The following is an 18901-nucleotide window of genomic DNA, read 5'->3' as shown; positions in this document are numbered from 1 at the left end:
TAATAATAGTCAGAAAACGTTTACCTGAAACTACAAAGCAAGTAGCCTGATTCAAGTCCTGTTAATACCGTGCCAGAATTGGAATTTACTTGAGCCAGAGCTCAACACATGGCGCTGCATTAGCCACGGGCAAGCTTGATTTGGCTAGCTACCGTGTCTTCACCGAAGTGAAGAGCTTAAGGGCTTTTTCTTTGCCTTTGGACAGACCATGCCAAGATGACTTCTAAGAGACAAGGACAAAAATATAGCATTGAGAGAATATCTGTGGATGATCAGGAACTTCACTTATAATGTTAAACGATAACAACTCAGACTCTCTCCTTACTGAACTATGCCCTGTATAACACTTTAACTATCAATACTGACAAGGGTATTTTGTGTGGTTAACTTTCAAGCACACTATGAGGTAACCTAGTTTACTTCTGCCAGCTGAGAATTCTCATCCAACATCAAGACCCCTCCTCTTCTACCCTGGGCTCTACTGAACAGTAGGAGTTTCAGACAGTAATTTCCTGCAAACCTGAGAAATACAGCAAGCACTGCCTCCTCACGGCCAAAGCATGTGTGCCATGACAAACGCAAACACCTGAGAGAATTACCCAGACCCTGAAAACAGTGAGTGCATGCTGTCTGTATCAACACAGAGTCCCATAATGCACTGCCCTCGTTCATTTTTTCTCCTGACCTCCAGCGACTGAATGGAGGCTCGCTATGCTGTGAAAGAAATGAGTTTAGGAAGAAAAGCCCTTCTTCACTTTCTATTAATTTCTCCAAGGCGCGGACTGAAAGCCACCTATCTGCATTGTGCTGATGTAAGGCAGACATTTTAAAAGACGTCCCTGCACGCAGACACAATTAGCAGTCAGAGAGGAATGTAATGAACTATTTGCCAGGAGCCCATAGAGACAGGACCTGGGGTCAAAGAGATACAAGCCCATAGAGACAGGAGCCCATAGAGACAGGCCCTGGGGTCAAAGAGACAGGAGCCCATAGAGACACAAGCCCATAGAGACAGGAGCCCATAGAGACAGGAGCCCATAGAGACAGGAGCCCATAGAGACAGGCCCTGGGGTCAAAGAGACAGGAGCCCAGAGAGACAGGAGCCCATAGAGACAGGCCCTGGGGTCAAAGAGACAGGAGCCCATAGAGACAGGCCCTGGGGTCAAAGAGACAGGCCCTGGGGTCAAAGAGACAGGAGCCCAGAGAGACCGGCCCTGGGGTCAAAGAGACAGGAGCCCAAAGAGACAGGCCCTGGGGTCAAAGAGACAGGAGCCCAGAGACACAGGAGCCCAGAGAGACAGGAGCCCATAGAGACAGGCCCTGGGGTCAAAGTGTGTGTTGGGGGGGTGCATACAGTCCACAGTCCAAATCTACAACTACATTAGAGCAGCCTGACAAAACCTCTATGACCCTCTAATGCACTATTTTACCCTCTATTTTACACAGACGGACACACACACACACACACACACACACAGATAGAGGAAAGGAACAGAGAAGGAAAAGTAATCAGACTCACATAGGTTTTGGAGTGCAAGCAAAAAAAAAAGTCCTCTTTTTATCAGCCTGAGGTCATCCAAGGACACAGCGGAGGGGGTGGGCTGCCTCAAAACTGAAAGAAAATGAGACGTCAGGTGGTTTTCCACTCTTTTCATTCTCACTTTATCGGCACCCCTCTCTCTCATCCACCTTCCCTCAGATTGCTTTCTTTCCCCACCGGTTCCTCTGTATGACCTCAGTCATGTACAGACGGGTGGCACGAGATTCAAGTCTAGTCACCAATCCATTCCAGAGCCAAGGGTTTTTTTCTGTGTTCTGCCAGGCACAGACATACACGTGTGTACATGCCATGACATTACCTGGGAAATGGGTAGGTAAGGTGCAGTACCTCTAATTACTAGTAATTAACATTAGGTGTAGCATTAACTCCGTTTTGAAATAGTGGGTTTAGGGGGGTTCACATCGGCCCCGAAAACAAATCTCAAATGCTTTCAAAAGGTTAAAAGTTTTTTGTGAATTACAACTTCGGTGTTAAGGTCATATCAGTGTAACAGCTTGAAAGAGAGTAGGAAAAACAACCAAAAGGATAGGGATGTGTTTGTGGAAGACAGACAGGGGTGTGTTTGTGGAAGACAGACAGGTCCAGAGCCTGTAGCCACATCTGGGCTGCCTCCACTTCTTCTTGGTGAGGGCATTGACAGCTGGCCCTCCCACTGAAGGACAGGGGCCCATTTCAAACAGGGGGGGGGTACTCACTGATCTGAGAGATGACACTTTATTAGAATAATATTTGTATTTTTTTGAAAGCGCAGGCTCTCTGGCATCCTTTCATCGCCCAGAGCGCTGGCTTTGGTCCTCTGAGAAAGTGACACTTCCATTGAAGATAAAAACAATAGCGGCACAAAAGGTCCTGCGGTTTCTATTTCCCCGTCTCTCGCAGCTCGACATCTCAAATCTGCCACTGAAGCACTGAGGGAAATAAATCAATAAGCCCCTGCCTCTTTACCCATCTCAAAGGTAAGGGATACGTTTCATTACTGACCATAAGAAAGAAAAAAAGAAGAAAAAAAACACCTCTCAAAATATATACTGGCCTTACAGTCCATGTTGCAGAAAAACTTTGCTAGAGCTTAACATGCCCTTAGCCTTTCGAGATTGAATAGAAAAAAGTCTATAAACAAGGACAAAGAAATCAATACTACAAGATTTTGTTTCAGAGAATGTCATGAGTTGTCATAAAACAAATGAACTACAAATCCCTGTGACACAAAGCTGGATGACTTTGAAACATATGGGGCAAGTCTAGCACTGGCAACAGGTAGGCTACTTCATTTTCTTTAAAGCTAGAATAAAAGAGGCAAAGGATGAGAATTGTCAAAATCAGGTCAATCGTGTCCATGTAATCCACTCTGATGAGTCAATTAGGTCTGCCACAGAGGACCTGTGAGCGGTTTTATCAGACAAGCTTCAACATATTCACTGCTTCTGTGTGAGTCCACTAGTGTATAGTGTAACCTTAACTTGGGTCTGTGCTCTCCCAACAAAAGACAAAAACAGAGCGTTATATGCCACCTCACAGTAATACAACTATCAAGTTGTTATATGCCTTTTGGCACCTCTAAGACAGCTTTAATCCATTTAAATAACATTCAATGCCCATGTCAGAGCATCCACTTTGTATCGCAAATTATTTAAAAGCTAGTGCCTATCGCGGCATGATAAAAAAAAGAAACCTCAGGAACAACACAAGTGGTGCATTAGGTCGGCATATTAATGGAGGGAGGGGAAGGGAGATGTTGCCCGTCTCCCTTCAGCTGGGCTGTGATTTAGGTGCACTCCACAGAGGTCAGCCGGCGACCGCTCCACCATGCCGTCTAAGGACACGTACAGAGTGCGTCCGCCAAAAATAATTACCACCTGCACAACTCCATTCAGAGTTGGGTGGGTAGAGTAAAATGGGTTAATGCAGGTCAAGCACAAATTTGGGAGGGACACGTCAGATTATGCAATTAATCAAAACTGTGTGCAATGTAATGAGGCTTTTCCAGACCCTTAATCCGCTGGAAATTAATCAACTGGAATTAGACAATTGTGCATGTCTAAGGGAAGGTGAGACCTCGGGCCAAGACAACCAAGAGCTCAAAACCTCCTTCTCTTCCTCTCCAATGGAAGGCCTTAAGGTACCATTACACTAGAACAGCAAGCGCCCATGAAATGAGTCATGGAGGCCAATTGATATAGAGAGAGACCGTTTATTAGTGTATTAACAGAGCTGTATATTTGGCGGGAGTGATGTATTCTCATAAATGTGAATTATTTTCCAGTGCCAAAACATATCCTCCTGGATATTTAAAAAAATGAACGAAAAGACGAAAAAGAAACAACCGTGCAGTTAACATAAATAACATCAGTGTCACCGTAAAGAACAAAACACAAGGTGATGGTTACATACCTCCATACACTCATCTATATCAGTGGATGGAGGTGCACCACTTTTATTAATTCATTATAGCAACAGGTTTAAAAAGAGTTAAAAGCATCTTTATTGGTATTCGTTAGCGCATCTGGGCTCTTTGTCACTGCAGTGAGGGAAAAGAATAAATAAAAGTTTAAAGTGTGTCCGTGCGTGTTTGTCATAAAAGGGCCCTCAGTACAAGAATGTGCCGAAGCTACCCTTGCCATTGCGCCTGAACTGGTTGCCCTGGATGGAAACAAACATCTCCTGCGAAGGCAGATTCTCGTCAGCCTGCATGGAGCCCACCCGATTGGTCCTGGGTCTCTGAAGGCGGAGCTTCTTGGCAGAGGTGGCCATCAACTCGCGTTTGATGGCATCGTTACCCTCGGGACCCTCGCCAGCGAAGCAGCAGTCCTCCTCCACCACGATGATGGGGATCTCTGCCTCGGGGAGCTTACCCTCCGAGCTGCCCGCCTCAGCCATCTCTGCGGCCTCTTCAGCAGCTGGGCCCGCCTCGGCTGGAGCTGTACCGCCCTCCAGTTCATCTGGGAGGAGAGGAGAAGAGGTCGGGGACAGAGAACGACAGTCTTTTATCTGAACAGATACACACTCAAGTCACAAAAACCCACACACTGACTAAGATTCATGTCAGTTGTTGAAAGTAAGAAACCGCAGACTTGCAGCTCAGGCGTGAAGCATGTGCAGACAAGGTTGAGAAAGAGCAACTGGAGATGGACTGAAGCAGGATAAAAGAGTTTTCAGATGACGTGGACATTTTTTTTTTTTTTTTAACTGGCAACATTTCAAAACTTTCCATTTCCATGACCTTTCACGACCGACATGTGAAATAGAAACGTCATTTTGCAGAAATTTGCATAACAAAATGTTGTCCATGGAAGAATACAATAACACAGTTAATTCCATTAGACCAACATATCTACTGAATGTTTCCTTTTGTGCTTTCCTTTCAAAGAATATTAAAGTTATTTAGTTAATATTAAGTCTTTAGTTCATTTGTGCACAGAGTACTATGCACCGGATCGACAATAGATAATATTTAACCCTACCCGCCATAGTGTAGACTACAATGGGTACTTCACAACAGGAGTGTGTGTCACTCCTGCAGAACATTTGTGCCGTGTTTGCGTTTAAACAAATGCTTTACACGCATTTTCAGATATTTTCAGCTGCATATCTACCCAACCTTTACTTGGCCTCTAACTAATCAAGATAATTCTCATCAATTGGGCAAACAGAACTTCCCCAGCTGTCTAAGACTGCAAGCATTTACTGTCTGTCACATCGTATAAGGTAAATCCAGAGAACGCTTTGGCCCACCTCACAGAAATAGAACTATTTGATCACCATGATGTGTCTGACAAACCCAATTAGATTTCTTATTACTCTGTTGAGGACGTGATGAAGGCTTTGAAGGGCAGACCAGGACCAGATTGGATTTTGTGACTCGCAATAATCCATAAAATATACAATAAGATATACTTTATCTACTATATTTCACTACTATTACAAAAATCTAATTTCATGACTTTTCCAAAACTTTCAATGAATTTATAGATGAATAGTTTCATGACTTTTTCAGGCCTGGAAAATGGGATTTTAAAATGCCATGACTCTGAACCCTGATTACACTCAGAAGACTACCACTAAAAATTGTTTTCTGAATCCTCTATGATTTCAAGAGCATTTCATACACTCTCAGGATAAAAACCCTCTCAGGAACAAACCCCTCCGCACTGCAAAGCAAAGCAAGTTACCCCAGTGTTCCATGTTTCAACCAGCCAAAGCAGAAAAGAGGCCCAATTTTCACATCAATTTCTTGGGTTAAAAATGAGCACTACAGTGCAACTCTCTGGTAAACCTCCAAAAGGCAGAAAGGAGCCTCACAAAAAGGTCCACTCTGTCTCTGCTAGCACACTACAAATAACAACAGGCCGCCCTAAATGGAGAGCATATTTTTCTCTAACATCTCCGGTAATCACTGCTGCCGATTGGCATCTTCCTGGCCACCCTGATCGATGCCGCGCCTTACATTTCTACAAGGGAAATTGGAAAGAAGAGGCTAGGCGGGCATTCCTTTCTTGTTTTTGTGACCCTTAGCTTGGCCCTCACAAAAACAAGTTTACAATTACACTCATTTTCTCTGATTTGGTCAGCAGGAGTGAGCAGCTCTCTCCCTCGTAACAAGCAGAGGAGCAGCTTTCTCCCTCCTAACAGGCAGAGGAGCAGCGGAGCAGCGGAGACTCCATTAGAGGGTGTCAGGGGAGGGCCGATGAGAAGAGAAGAATGGGTGATGGGTGGGTGGGGGGGGGTTTGTGTGTGCCACCCTCTCTTATTTTAAGCAGTGGCGTCTTCGGTGGAGTCTCATTTAGAAATTAAGTGCTTTCCGTTCACAGGCGCCCTTCACTGAAGGTTGAGCATATTTCCACGTTAATATACTTTCTTCCCAAAGTGGCATGGGGACACGGGAGCAAAATGGTAATTCTGCTGAAGAGCGACTGGGATGGTGGGAGTCATTATGGACAGGCCTTCTCTTTCAGGCCCCCGGGGCTCCTGCTCAAATACAAATTTCACGCACATGAATACATTTCCACAGATATAATTCAGGATATCTGGAACACTCTTTATTGTTAGTTTAGGTGAGGCATGGAAATTCTTTGACAGTTTGTGTGCATGTGTGCGTGTGCATACGCATGCAAGCATGTCACTTTGTTTGGTGAATAAAGCAGCTCCTCTAATGGAGTTTGCAGTCGTGTGGGGCTCTGAGACGACCGTGTACCACACGCCGAGCTTGTCTGACATGGGAGGACGAGATGACATTAACGCACTGAGGGGGAAAGGTACCATTTACTATGCAAAGCTCCTTGCTGGGGAACCACAGCTGGTAATGGACGCGCGGGGGGGGGGGGGGCAAGGAGGAGAGCTGGTCTTCTGAGAGCTACACATGCTTGCATCTGGCATTTTCAGAGCACAGGCTTGTCATCGGTTTCAAACTTTCATGAACGGACACCCTATATGAACCGGGACGGAGCTGCTGAACATGTTTCTGTGGGGGGGGGGAGGACTCGGCTGGGAGACGCTCACGGCGTTTACCTGCTGTTTCCGCCTTGGCAGTCTTGTCCTTACTCGTGTTGTCGTTTGGCTTGACCAGGATCACGCCGTAGCCCTCGTTGTTATGGATCACGTTGTTGATCATGGTGATTTTTGGCACGGTGTCCAATTGGTCTGCAAAGTCCTGAGAAAGAGAAGGTGAAATGAGGATGAAAAGGATGGGGTTGAGCAGAAAGGCAACCCATGAGAGTTCTGCTGGCCAAATGCAAACAGGAGGGAGAAGAAAATGCACAAGCAAAGATAAACACACACACACACACACACACACACTCCTCCAGGGACCAGATAAGACCCAAAGACTGCTCTGTAGGTAATTAGGGAAAGAAAGCCCATCTGTGTGTGTGTGGCTGTGTGTGTGTCAAAGAGAGAGAGAGAATGTGTGAGGGAGAGAACGAGGGAGTGTGTGAGTGAGTGTGTGTGTGTGTGTGTTGCAATTTTTAAACACAAAACATCTCTTTCCACCAAATTGAATTCAGGCAAGAGCAAAGATAATGCCACATCATGTGGTCTGACTTAAATTAAACTTGGAAAGAGATAGCTAAAAGCGAGAAGAAAGGTACTGATTGCTCAGTCAACAAATTAAAACAAAAGAGCAAAAAATAAATAAAAGGCGATAGGCATCATGGCCACTGGATGTTTACCGCTAGTCTGAACCAGTTAGAGGGAGCAGAGCAGCTGAATCCTGTCAGCGTTAAGGATGGCAGAGCATGTGTTGAGTATCCATGAGGGCTGCAAAGCACTGAGGATGAAGCCCTGCATAGTCTGCAGGGTCTGCTTATTTTGAATCCACCACACACACACACACACACACACACCTCAAGAATAAAGCGTAGGGACTGGTCAGTAAAAACACACCCTCCCAATGAGAAGAAAAAAAGGGCAGCATCCACCCCTCCCCACCAAAACCTGCCCGCCTGAAGCCCCCCCCCCAAGTGGCCTGGACTCTCTGGTGCTGATCCAGCACGATCATTACTCTGAAGGTAGGGCGAGGCGAGATAGCAAAAAAGGTTGCCTAGGCAACTATTGGTGGAGGAGGCCCTTGCGTTCCATTCCATCCACTTGCCTGTATACATTCCACTTCTCCCCAAAGTCTGGGCACCTGCGATACCAAACGTCCCGGCGCGGTGCTCACCTTTATCAGGATGCCCTCTTTGCAGTGGTGGATGCCGTTGCCCAGCAGGCTGCACACGCTGCCAGGGTAGATCTCCACGCCCGCCCCCTGAACGTCAAAGACATACAAACAGCACATATTTAATCTTACAGGTCAGGAGAAGAAAGCTTGGAAGCCTAGTTTGAGATTCCGCTGAGGTGGACTGTGAGTCTGTGCTGTTTTGGCCCTAGGCTTTGATCTCAGTAGGTCGGCCAAAAGCTCTTGCCTTGGATCCGTACAGGTCGCACATGTTCATGGTCAGCTCAGCAGACGTTCGCACGATCACCCCGGTGGTTTTGCACTGCATCACACAGTTCTCCATTTCCAGCTTTCCCTGACGCAAACCTGAGAGGAAGGGGGGAGGGAAGGAAAGAGAACAAAAGGTGAGGATATAAAAAATAACAATGTGGTCCTTTGTCCTTTCATAACCCCCTTTTTCTTGACCTCGTTGGAAAACGTCATGAGTTCAAGGACAGATGTGAAGGAGAATCCACCGTGCTAAGAGAATCCAACCGCACTTACACTTGAATTGTGTGGCGGCATTGTCCCCTTTCCTTTTTGGTAAAGGATGGGTAAGGATTAGGGTTAGTGTATCCTATGGAGGAAATACGAAAGGAAGCCCTGTAGCACCTTTCCTTCAGCATTTAGAGAATCTCATCATGGCTGCCACTTCGATACTTCTGGGTCATTTCACTCAGTTCAGAACCTTCCTAAGCAAAAAAGACTATGTGTGGGTCTTCAACTATGCATCAGACATCTGTTTTTGGCTGTCTCAGCTCCTCTGTACTTTTCTCCAGCCCCCCCCCGCCCCTTGCTCTCTCTCTCTCTTTCATCTCTCCCTCAACCACCTTTTCTACCTCCCTCCGTCTTGCCAGACTTCTCTTTTCAACCTCCCTCCCTAGCATTTTCTGCCACTCTGCTTTCACCTCCTCTTCCCCATCCCTCGTTCTTTTCTCCCCTTGCCACTTGCATTTTCAGCACCCTCTCTCTCTGAGGTCAGGCAGTTTCCTTCTTAAAGACAGGCCACACCGAGAGCACCCCCCCTCCCCGTCCAGGCACTGATGTATGGCCACTGCAGCACGCTTAGAAGCGCCAGCACTGAGAGGATGAATTATTGAACCCTCTCCGTGGGCTGAGCCGTGCAGTGGGTGGGTGTGGGGGGCTGAGGGAGCACGGGTGCACAGAGGGCCTGGAGCACTCACACAGGATGCCCTCGATGGCGTCATGTTGGATGAATTTCAGGTTGGAGATCTTGACGTTGGCCCCCGTGCACTCCACAAACGTGTCTCCTTTGCTCTTCTTCTCGATTACCACCTCATCCGGCAGCCCGTAACCTGCCAGAGAAAAGAGGGTGGGGGGGGTAAGAGAGAGCAACCCTGAGAGGCAATAGAGAAAAATCGCAACAGATAATGGCTGTATATTAGGCAGAATGTTGATGGATCATTGCTGCTAACACCAGCAGGAACGACATTTGGCTAAGGAACTGCAAAGGATATAATAGTCGCCCGGGCCCCTAAAAGCTCCCTTCTAAATGGATTAAGTCATTCAGACACAGTCTGCTGAACAAAGATATTTGAGCGCTGAGGATCTTTGAAAACGGCCACCATTAATTGAGCACGATCTGCAGAAAACCTGAGGATTGATGGTTTGTACGGCGTGTTTGAATAGGCACAGGCATTCCAGATAGATGTCAGACGAATTAATGCAGGCCAACCCAGCCCGGCGGCCCAACGTGGCCATGTTTGATGAAGAGTGTCCTGACAGCTGGCTGGGTTATTGGCTGCTCTTTGACAGCTGCTCCTGCAGACAGGTGTTGGAGAACTCCCTAACAATGCTCGGAGGAGGCTCGCTGCTCAGTCTGGCTTTGCACCCCGCGCCATCAAAATGCCAGGGTCTGAATATCGACCACGCCGGGTCACGGAGCCTCTCCTGCATCCTGAGCTGAAAGCGCTAGAACATTTACAAGCCAACGCCACGAACAGCACTGCCTGTTACGGCTCCTTCTGGCGGTGACAACTAAGCGCACGCTACTCTTGGTTTTGACAGTACCCACTCCATCCACACGCTGACAGCAGATGCTTGCAGCCCCCCAGAGCACTTTCAAAAAAAAATAAAAAATCTCCCGGATAAAGTCAGACAGAAAAGTCCGATCTGGACCTCAGAGTGCTCCCTTGAAAAATCTGAGCGCCTCTGGCGGGGGTGCTGGGGTGGATGGGGGGAGGATTTCTATTATGGTAATCCGCTGGTGGTCTAATTGAGTTGTTCCTCTCCTGTGGTAGAGGAGAGGCCATTACCATCGCTGCCCCTTTCTGTGCATATTTATCTTGCCTTCCAGTGGTTCCCTAGATCTTCAGGGTATATATGACTGTGTGTGTGTGTGTGTGTGTGTGTGTGTGTGTCTGAACAAACCAACCTCCACATTTCAAAAGGCTCTCCTCACCCCCATCTCCTACTCTCTCTATCTGACTTGGCAGGCCACCCCATTTGCATGAAGAGAGAGAGAGTGCTGTAGCGTCTCGTCCCTGACCCCGCCCTCCCCTCCCTCCCTCCCCCCGTCCGTCTCATGCCTTCACATTACCTTCACTCCCCCCCCCCCCCCCCCCCCCCCTCATCATCAGCTGCTCATTGCACCATCAGCCTCCATTACTTCAACCGGCAGTTGCGTCACCCATGAGCTTCTCCACGCATTTCATCCAGTCAGAGGTCTGCAGCGATAAAGCGACCCTCTGCGTGAGGAGGGGGAAATGAACTGCAGCCCCACGGAACAGGCTGATCACGGCCGGGAGAGGCTGACGGCTTCATAAAGCAGATATGAATGGCCCCTTTTGATGGAAATGACTGGGGGCAGAACATACTTATTTTAAAGTGACTTCTGGCTGATGGAGGGCTTTTAAATGTCAGGAGTACAGTACTCGTCCATGAACGGTGATTCTAGTTCTTTATGGTGCTGTAAAGAAATCAGTGAGGGCATTTCAAAAATGCAGTAAAGCCCACATTTTAGCATTAAACAACAGGTTATAGGCAGCTGAGCACACCTTTAAAACCCCTCAAAGTTAGTGTGGCCAACAGCAATATTGGTGTTACAACCGGGACAATGTAGTACAGTAGCTGTTGCATATATCGCCATCCTCTTAGCGAGGCTGTGTGAGCTCACCTTCAAGTAGGATGGAGTCAGGGATGTTGATGGAGCTGCTGACGTTGTAGTGACCGGGGCAAACAATGACCACATCCCCCTCATAGCAGGCACTCACCGCAAGTTGGGGTTCACTGTGAAACTACACACAAATCACACACACACACACACACACACACAGAATCAGAATTAGTTTAGTTTGAGGCATCTAACGCTGTTCACAAAGACAACAGGCATGCTCTTTGACCAACTCCACCACAGTTCATTCAAAGAAAGAACAAACAAGAAATTTGTGAAAGTGAAGAAAAAAAAAAAAAAAAACACATGTATGAGCACAAACACACCAGCGCTCCCACTGCCTCTACACGTCCTGGAGGGGAAACAACCGCGCACAGAATGGGGGAAGATCAAACACTCCAAACACCCAACTCCACACAAACAGGCCTCTTCAACAAAGCTGGTAAATCCCACAGCATTAGACCTGTGAGCCGCTACTACAAAATGGGGAGATGCAGCCTGCTGCTGCTGCTGCTTTAAACAAGCAGGGTACTGCAAGCCAGCAGCCCAGATGTCGGTCTTCATTGAAGAGTCCAAAGTAAATTGAGGAGCCTGCGTGAGCGGGCCTTTCATCGCGCCTCAAAGTGCAGCGCTGGGAGGGTGAATGGTCCAGAGAAGAACAAACTCTCCTCAAATATAACAATACACATAAAGGAAAATTAGCTACAAAAATAAAAGAACCCTACCATGTCTGCTACTCTTGAGGGAGCTCACCCTTGCCTTCATAGAGATTCAGATCGGTTGTACACAAAAATGTCATGTTTAATGCAAGGATGAATTACAAGACCTGGGACATGATTAGGTTCATTGGGTTGTGAGAATGAAGCGACACATTCCGGGGGCCTATTTTAAAGGGATTGGGCACTCCGCAAACAACTCCTGCTAAGAGCCTGAACAAACAACCAGAAAATGGAAATTGGAGAGCGAGAAAAAAAAAAAAAGACAGGTTGAGAGAGACAGTAATGAATACCTGCACTTCGAACTCTTCTCCGGAGTACTCAGGGCCCAGCTTGTCAGCCATCAGGCTCTGCAGGAGGCCGACGGTGGCGGAGGCGCAGACCACGTGCACCACGCGGCCCCCTGACGCCCGCCGCCCTTTGGCCGTGCTGGAGTGCTGGCCGGAGTTCACCCTGTAGCCCAGAACATACCTGCACAGAGAGGCACGGGTCAGTGGAGCTCAGCTGAGCACAGAGCACCTGAGAGCCAGCTCCACTGCTGCTGCGGGCTGCTGCGGCTGCTGCTGCGGCTGCTGCTGCAGCGGCTGCTGCTGCACCCACATAATGACACAGCGCCATGCTGCTGCAGCAGCCACTCATGATTACACAGGGAAAAAAGCATGCATCAGGAACAAACGTTTGTTTTTTTGCTTGTCATAAAAAAACCTATACCTGGATGTTTTGGGGGGTTTTATGTTAAAAAACAACAACAACTTTGTTCTTGTGTAGCATTTGTGCCAAGGGAGGTGCAGAGAGCTCTGCTACTGATTGAGTATTTTCCTGCAGTTTCAAATTTTTTATACTTTTCAAATTCAATTAGAGAAACGGGGCATCTTACAAACAAAGTAGCCAGCACCACTCCTGTGGAGAATCTCAAGCAGTGAGTGTTATAGCATGGTTAGGCATTTGTAACAGCTAACATGGTTAGGCATTAGTCAATTAATTCCCTCAATGTAATTTCTCTGTGCACAGGCCGTTTTGCCCTATACATCTGAATGAATACAATATCTGACAAAGAGACTCAAACATGTCAGTCACAAAACAATATAAATGTGTTTCCCCTCTCATTAGGTTGTATTTATTTTGATTTCACATTATTAGATTGGAGGACAGGCAGTTTGATCCAGGTCCCAAACTCTACATTACCATTTAGCAGAAATACAAAGAGAGCTGGTTTGTGAAGGTGCAAGGTTATGGTATTTATTTAAAATGATTCTGAAAACAATCAAATCAGCCGAGAGTGAAATGTGAAATTGTCGTCAAATTGTTGCTAGAGATCAGGGCCTGTATTCACAAAGCATCTTAAGGCTAAAAGTAGCTCCTTAACTCCTAAAAATAATGGGCATATCAGTCCTAACTCTGGGACCAAGAGTAATTCACAAAGTTATTTAGCACTAAAACAAGCCTTTAAGTCTGGGACAACTAAGAAGTAGTCGAGACTCCTAACCCACCAAAAACCAACTCTAAAAAGAATCGGAAAACAGCCGTCTTGATCATTCATTGTTACAGACCACCACAGACCTGTCACTTATCAACCAATCACCGAGGTCATTGAAAGCAAGCTCATGACACTTATCAACCAATCACTGAGGTCATTGAAAGCAAGCTCATGACACTTATCAACCAATCACTGAGGTCATTGAAAGCAAGCTCATGACACTTATCAACCAATCACTGAGGTCATTGAAAGCAAGCTCATGACACTTGACATCAGCCGTAGCAACAGTATCTTTCTCTTAGCTCAGGAGTTCTCGCGTTTCCTTAGTAAAAGTTGGTCTCAGCAGCTTTGTAAGTACATTAGGTCATATGAAAGTATATCAGAGTTGGGTCAATAGATGTTATGAAGTGTAGTTAAATAAACTCTTAACAAGCACAATATCCTGATTCCTCATTTGGAAAATATATATGTATAGGCAGATGTCCAACCTGAGCAGGGGGTTTTCGATGATCCTGAGCTTGCGTTTGAGGGTCTCGATCTGGTCATATAGGCGTAGGCCCTCCACCATAGATACGTTGTCCAGCTCGCAGTCCGAGTCACTACTCAGGACATTCCTCAGGCTGGAGAACTCCTGGAACTTCTCAGTGCAGCGGCTCAGCAGGGCATGGTACTCCGCCACAAGACCAGCAGGCACCCTGTCCTCAAGAATATCGTAGTATCTGAGAAAGAATGAAAGATATTTCACCGGATATGAAGAAAATATTACCTTTTTGGCAAGATGAGGTCTCAACCATAAACTTTCAAAAAAATGTAATTCAACATTCAGCATGGCTTTGTGACACTTTCTGTTAAGTGATTAGTGCTATGGTTAAAAGGGCAAAAACTAACATACGTCTACCCCTCAAGCTTCCAATGGGCACACAGAATTTGCAGTCTACAGAAACAAAAGCATTAAAACTGGCCACATCATGGCATTGGGTGATTTGATGAATTACTCACAAGTAGATTACCATGCTTGCAACCGAATTTGGCACAAACAAGTAATTTGTCATTTTCAACCCATGGTAAATGGCTCCAGTGGCCAAGATATTTATGCAGCTTGTTTATCTAACAGTTTGACCAGGTTCACATTCTAAGACTAGTCACACATCTGTCTTCTTACACCACTGAAAAGAGCATAGAGCAACACAATACTCCAAACAACGCTGGAAGATTACATGCATTATGTACACCACAGAACACGTTTAAACCACTTTGAATGGTGACAAAACAACGTTTTGTGAGCTTTTAGCATTCATGTATCACTCTCTCTTTGTAGCCCTCTGTCACCCTTCTTGTCATTTTTGTTTACTTCCACGTGCAGCAAGACAGCAGTGAAGACTAATAGAATCCTTTTCGCACAACTGAAGTTGCCATAGCACTGCATGTCCCATGTCCTTCCATGTTACAGTGTGTCCTTCAAACACTCTGGACTTCACTTTGGCACCGCAACCACTCAGGCATACAACACAAACAACCAATAACATTTTTTAAAAAGTTCAAAGGCAAGACCACTGAAGTGGTTGTGTGGAATCATGGGGGCTAGTCGCACAGGACACATCTCATGAAGGAGATTCAGCAACAAAGTCAAAGGCAATAAAAAAAACATAATGATTTAATTAATATAGCTTCATCACGCAGAGAAGCACAAAGTGCTTTACACCATGTACCAAACAATAGAAGCGTAGCAGCACTAATAGCACATAACAGGACTACTCAAAACCAAGAGAAGTAAAACTAAATTCCCCAAGGAGAAAGAAACAAAACCCCACAGCAAGTGTAAAGGGAAATACAAAATAGCACACATAGGGCCAATGATTTTCCGTTTCAAAAAAATGCATTTTCCGTTTCGCTTTTGGTGAATTCCGTTTTTTTTCCCCGTTTCAGCTCATTTTGTTCACCCTGAGGTAGATTGATGGCTTAAAATGAGTGAATAATATGTGCCCTTCTTAGATTGTTGTTTGCCAGCATTAACAGAACAGAAGACTAAACATTTTTTGTTTTAAATGCGATTGGGAAGACGAGCAAGTGAATGTGACTGAATGTGGCTTTAGCGGACGTGTGTGGGTCAACCGTTAAAAAGGGGGGCGTGGGCCGGAGCAGAGTTCAGCGCAGATGTGACATTTTCTCAGTGGTTTTGTTCTTTAATTAATGTTTGTTCATCGTTGCAATCGTTGTTGTGTTTATTTGAAAGAAATATAGCCTTGCAGCCCAAAATACAGGGGGATTTGGGCGATTTTGTATGCACAAAATTATGTTTCCGTTTGAAAGTTGCAATTCCGTTTCAAAGGGTTTCAAATATTTTTTAAACCGAATTCCGTCCATTTTCCGTTATCGCGGAAAATCATTGGCCCTACACACATAGTAAAAACGAATAGAGAGAGAGAGAGAGAGAGTAATTAAATATATACCTAAACTATAGCAGAGGAAAATAAATAAACAAGTAAAACAACAAATAATACGGTAAAATCAGTTCAAGCCATTCAATCAGTAAAGCGAGCCGATAAAGATGTTAGAGTTTTAAGACATCATTTAAAAATCCAAACAGAATCAGCAGTTCTGATGTCATGAGTAAGGCGGTTTCCACAGTCTGGGTGCCACTACTGCAAAGGCTACACCTTCCTTTCTTAATCTAGATTTCGGAACAAGAGCCTGATCTGAGAACCTTAAGCGCCTAAAGGGGGTATAAAAAATTTGCAGTTCCCATATAATTGGGTGCTTGACCATGCAATGCCTAAAAAAATATTTTTTAAACCGATTTTTTATTTTACCGGGAGCCAGTGCAGGATAGCTAAAATCGGGGTAATGTTAGTCAACACTCTACACCTGAAACCTCGCAGCAGCATTTTAAACGAATTGGAGGCGTTTCAGTAATTGCCTATTCAAAATAAGCCATTGCCGTAATACAGGTGTGAGGACATCAAGGCGTGGATACGTTTTTCATTATCTCAGGAATCTAAAAATGCCTTCAAAAGTCAATAAAAACAAGACTACACCAATCACTTAACATGATCTGACAGACATAACTTTGAGTCAAAGATCACGCCTTAATTTCTGGACATCCGTTTTACATTTGCAGACAAATCCCCAAGATATCAGTTAAACACCTGAAGATTTCTGTTTTTGAGGTGTTGAGTTGGAGGAAGTTGCTGGACATCGAATTATTAATGTCTGCTCATTCACGGATAATTTGCAACTTGCCTATCTTGTGCGGCTTGTGAGAAGTAAAGCTGAACATTGTCAGAGTAGAAGTAAAAATGTTGCATTTACAGAGTAAAATGTAAGGGTCCTAAAATAGATCCCTGTGGGAGACCACAGTGGAGAGGCGAGTTTGATGATCTCATTACCCACTGATTCGTAAGGTAAGATCTGAACAAACTAGATGCGGATCCTGTGCTACTCACTGACTCAGTTAGCCGCACTTAGATCAAGCAAAATGAAGCATCTGCACTCATCAGTAGATCGTTCTGCTCTAAGAGCAGCAGTTTCGGTGCTGTGATGCTGCCTGAAACCGGACAGATTTTTTGATTGTGAAATAAATCTCTAATAAAAGTTTAGTGCCAGCATAATATTCTGGGAACAAAACTAAAACAATTTGGCGAATGCGGTGCTGTCTTTACATTTGCCTTACTTCCCGTTTTATCGGTATGGCAGATTATAATCACACACGATTATGATTACATAGTTTTTAGAGGTATACAATCTCACTTGGTGGAACTGTCAAGAGGAGATTTTCTTTGCTTACTTGTGAGCACGTTCACAGCCTGAGCTTGCTTGTTACAGAAAATAATTGCAATATTTTCCCAATATACAGATTGGTAGATTGTTAATCATATTCTGCATTTAATGTAAATGCTTAAAATAGGTCCATTATTTTTAAAAGAAAATATTGTGAAATCAAGACCTATATGCACTTTTCATGCAGTTCAATCACATTTTGCAAAACAATGTCACTACAATAGTCAATAAATGTCATATCATGAAAGATACAGTATGTAGGATTACTGGCACCTAGCAGTGAGCCTGCAGATTGCAACCAACTCAATACTTCTCACTTTCCAAGCGAGTGTGAGAAGCTATGGTGGTCGTCAAGCATCATAAAAACGCGAAAGGCACTCACTCACTAGTGCCAGTGTTTTGGTTTGTCTGTTCTAGACTACTGTACAAACATGGAGGATTCCATGGATGTGGACCTGCTCCCTGTATAGATACCGATGGCTCATTCTAAGCTAACACAAAACACAACAATTCGTAGTTACAGGTGATTTTACACTAATGAAAATATAGTTATGAATACTATTCTCCATTTCTGCCAAAAGACCCCCCTAAATCCTACATACGTACCTTTAAAAATCACCATGGAGATTTTCAGCTCAATCTTAGATATTCTTAATTAAGTATTTCAATACTCAAAGTTCCAGTGCAGTGTTCTACAATTTTACTGGGGTCCTAGAGGAAAACCTGTAATTGTAGCCTACACTATTTTAATCAGGCTGTTATTGTTGATGAAAACTACTGAAATAGCATTTTCCTAGATAAGCCTATTTTTATTTAATATTTATTTTATTTTTATTATGATTTGCAGCTACATATTCTCAAACAGTGAAGGAAACCCTGTCTCTGCATTGTATTTTGATCAGTCTGTTTCAATAAAAGTGCTTGTAACACCTCACATGTGGCTTTGACTTGCAACTGAACATTTAGCCCACTTTGTAGAAAATACGGAGATATATATCGTGTAGCGCCATTCAGCCTAAAAAATACAGAGATCTGACTCCAGGTCCGTACCACCCAGCTCTACTGCTAACCCCCTTACCAATTCCCAGACTGACTGACAGGATCATTTTGTACGACCCTACCGCATTTATAGTCACAGTCACACTCTGCCACTTCAATTGTTTTCTTTTGTTATTAATGCCAGACTTCAAATTGTCAAATAAAATCATTTTCTTGCCTTTGCATCAGATAAGAGCATTTCCACCTTGCATTCCCCCGAAATTTCCCTTCTGGTTGATTTGCTGCTTGCTTTTGCCATTTTGTCTCAATCTGAACATGGGTGTAGCCAAAGCCTGTTTATAATCATTAGCATATTAAAATGAGTGTAATTGAGGGAGGAGAGCGAGTGGAGCATGGTGCATTGATTGGGATGTGCAGAGAAAAGGTGCATGGAATCTTGTCTGGGTACGGTTTCATACATGTTTGTGTGCGTACACCATGTGTTTGTATGAATTCTACGGAGGGCTTTGTACACTGGCCCCAGGAGGGTTGAATATGGAGTCAGTGA

The 18901-nt window shown here is 44.9% G+C and overlaps 1 protein-coding gene across 1 annotated transcript in view; it reads right to left on the bottom strand.

Annotated features, from left to right (window-relative positions):
• Nucleotides 1-3805: 3805 nt before the first annotated feature.
• Nucleotides 3806-18901, bottom strand: part of shcbp1 (SHC SH2-domain binding protein 1) — a 21236-nt gene continuing 6140 nt past the window's right edge. Inside the window, exons 2-9 of the mRNA XM_042707939.1 lie at nt 14067-14344; nt 12395-12572; nt 11389-11509; nt 9437-9568; nt 8461-8579; nt 8217-8303; nt 7067-7208; nt 3806-4500 (exon numbers count right to left, since the gene is read on the bottom strand). Of these exons, the coding sequence (XP_042563873.1) occupies nt 4148-4500; nt 7067-7208; nt 8217-8303; nt 8461-8579; nt 9437-9568; nt 11389-11509; nt 12395-12572; nt 14067-14344 (1410 nt within the window). The 3' untranslated portion in view covers nt 3806-4147. The remainder of the gene's footprint in view (nt 4501-7066; nt 7209-8216; nt 8304-8460; nt 8580-9436; nt 9569-11388; nt 11510-12394; nt 12573-14066; nt 14345-18901) is intronic.

This window comes from Clupea harengus, chromosome 6 (genome assembly GCF_900700415.2).
Source record: "Clupea harengus chromosome 6, Ch_v2.0.2, whole genome shotgun sequence".
Lineage (NCBI taxonomy): Eukaryota > Metazoa > Chordata > Actinopteri > Clupeiformes > Clupeidae > Clupea > Clupea harengus.
The sequence above is the reverse complement of the archived record's forward strand: the minus strand, read 5'-3'. Positions and strand labels throughout refer to the sequence as shown.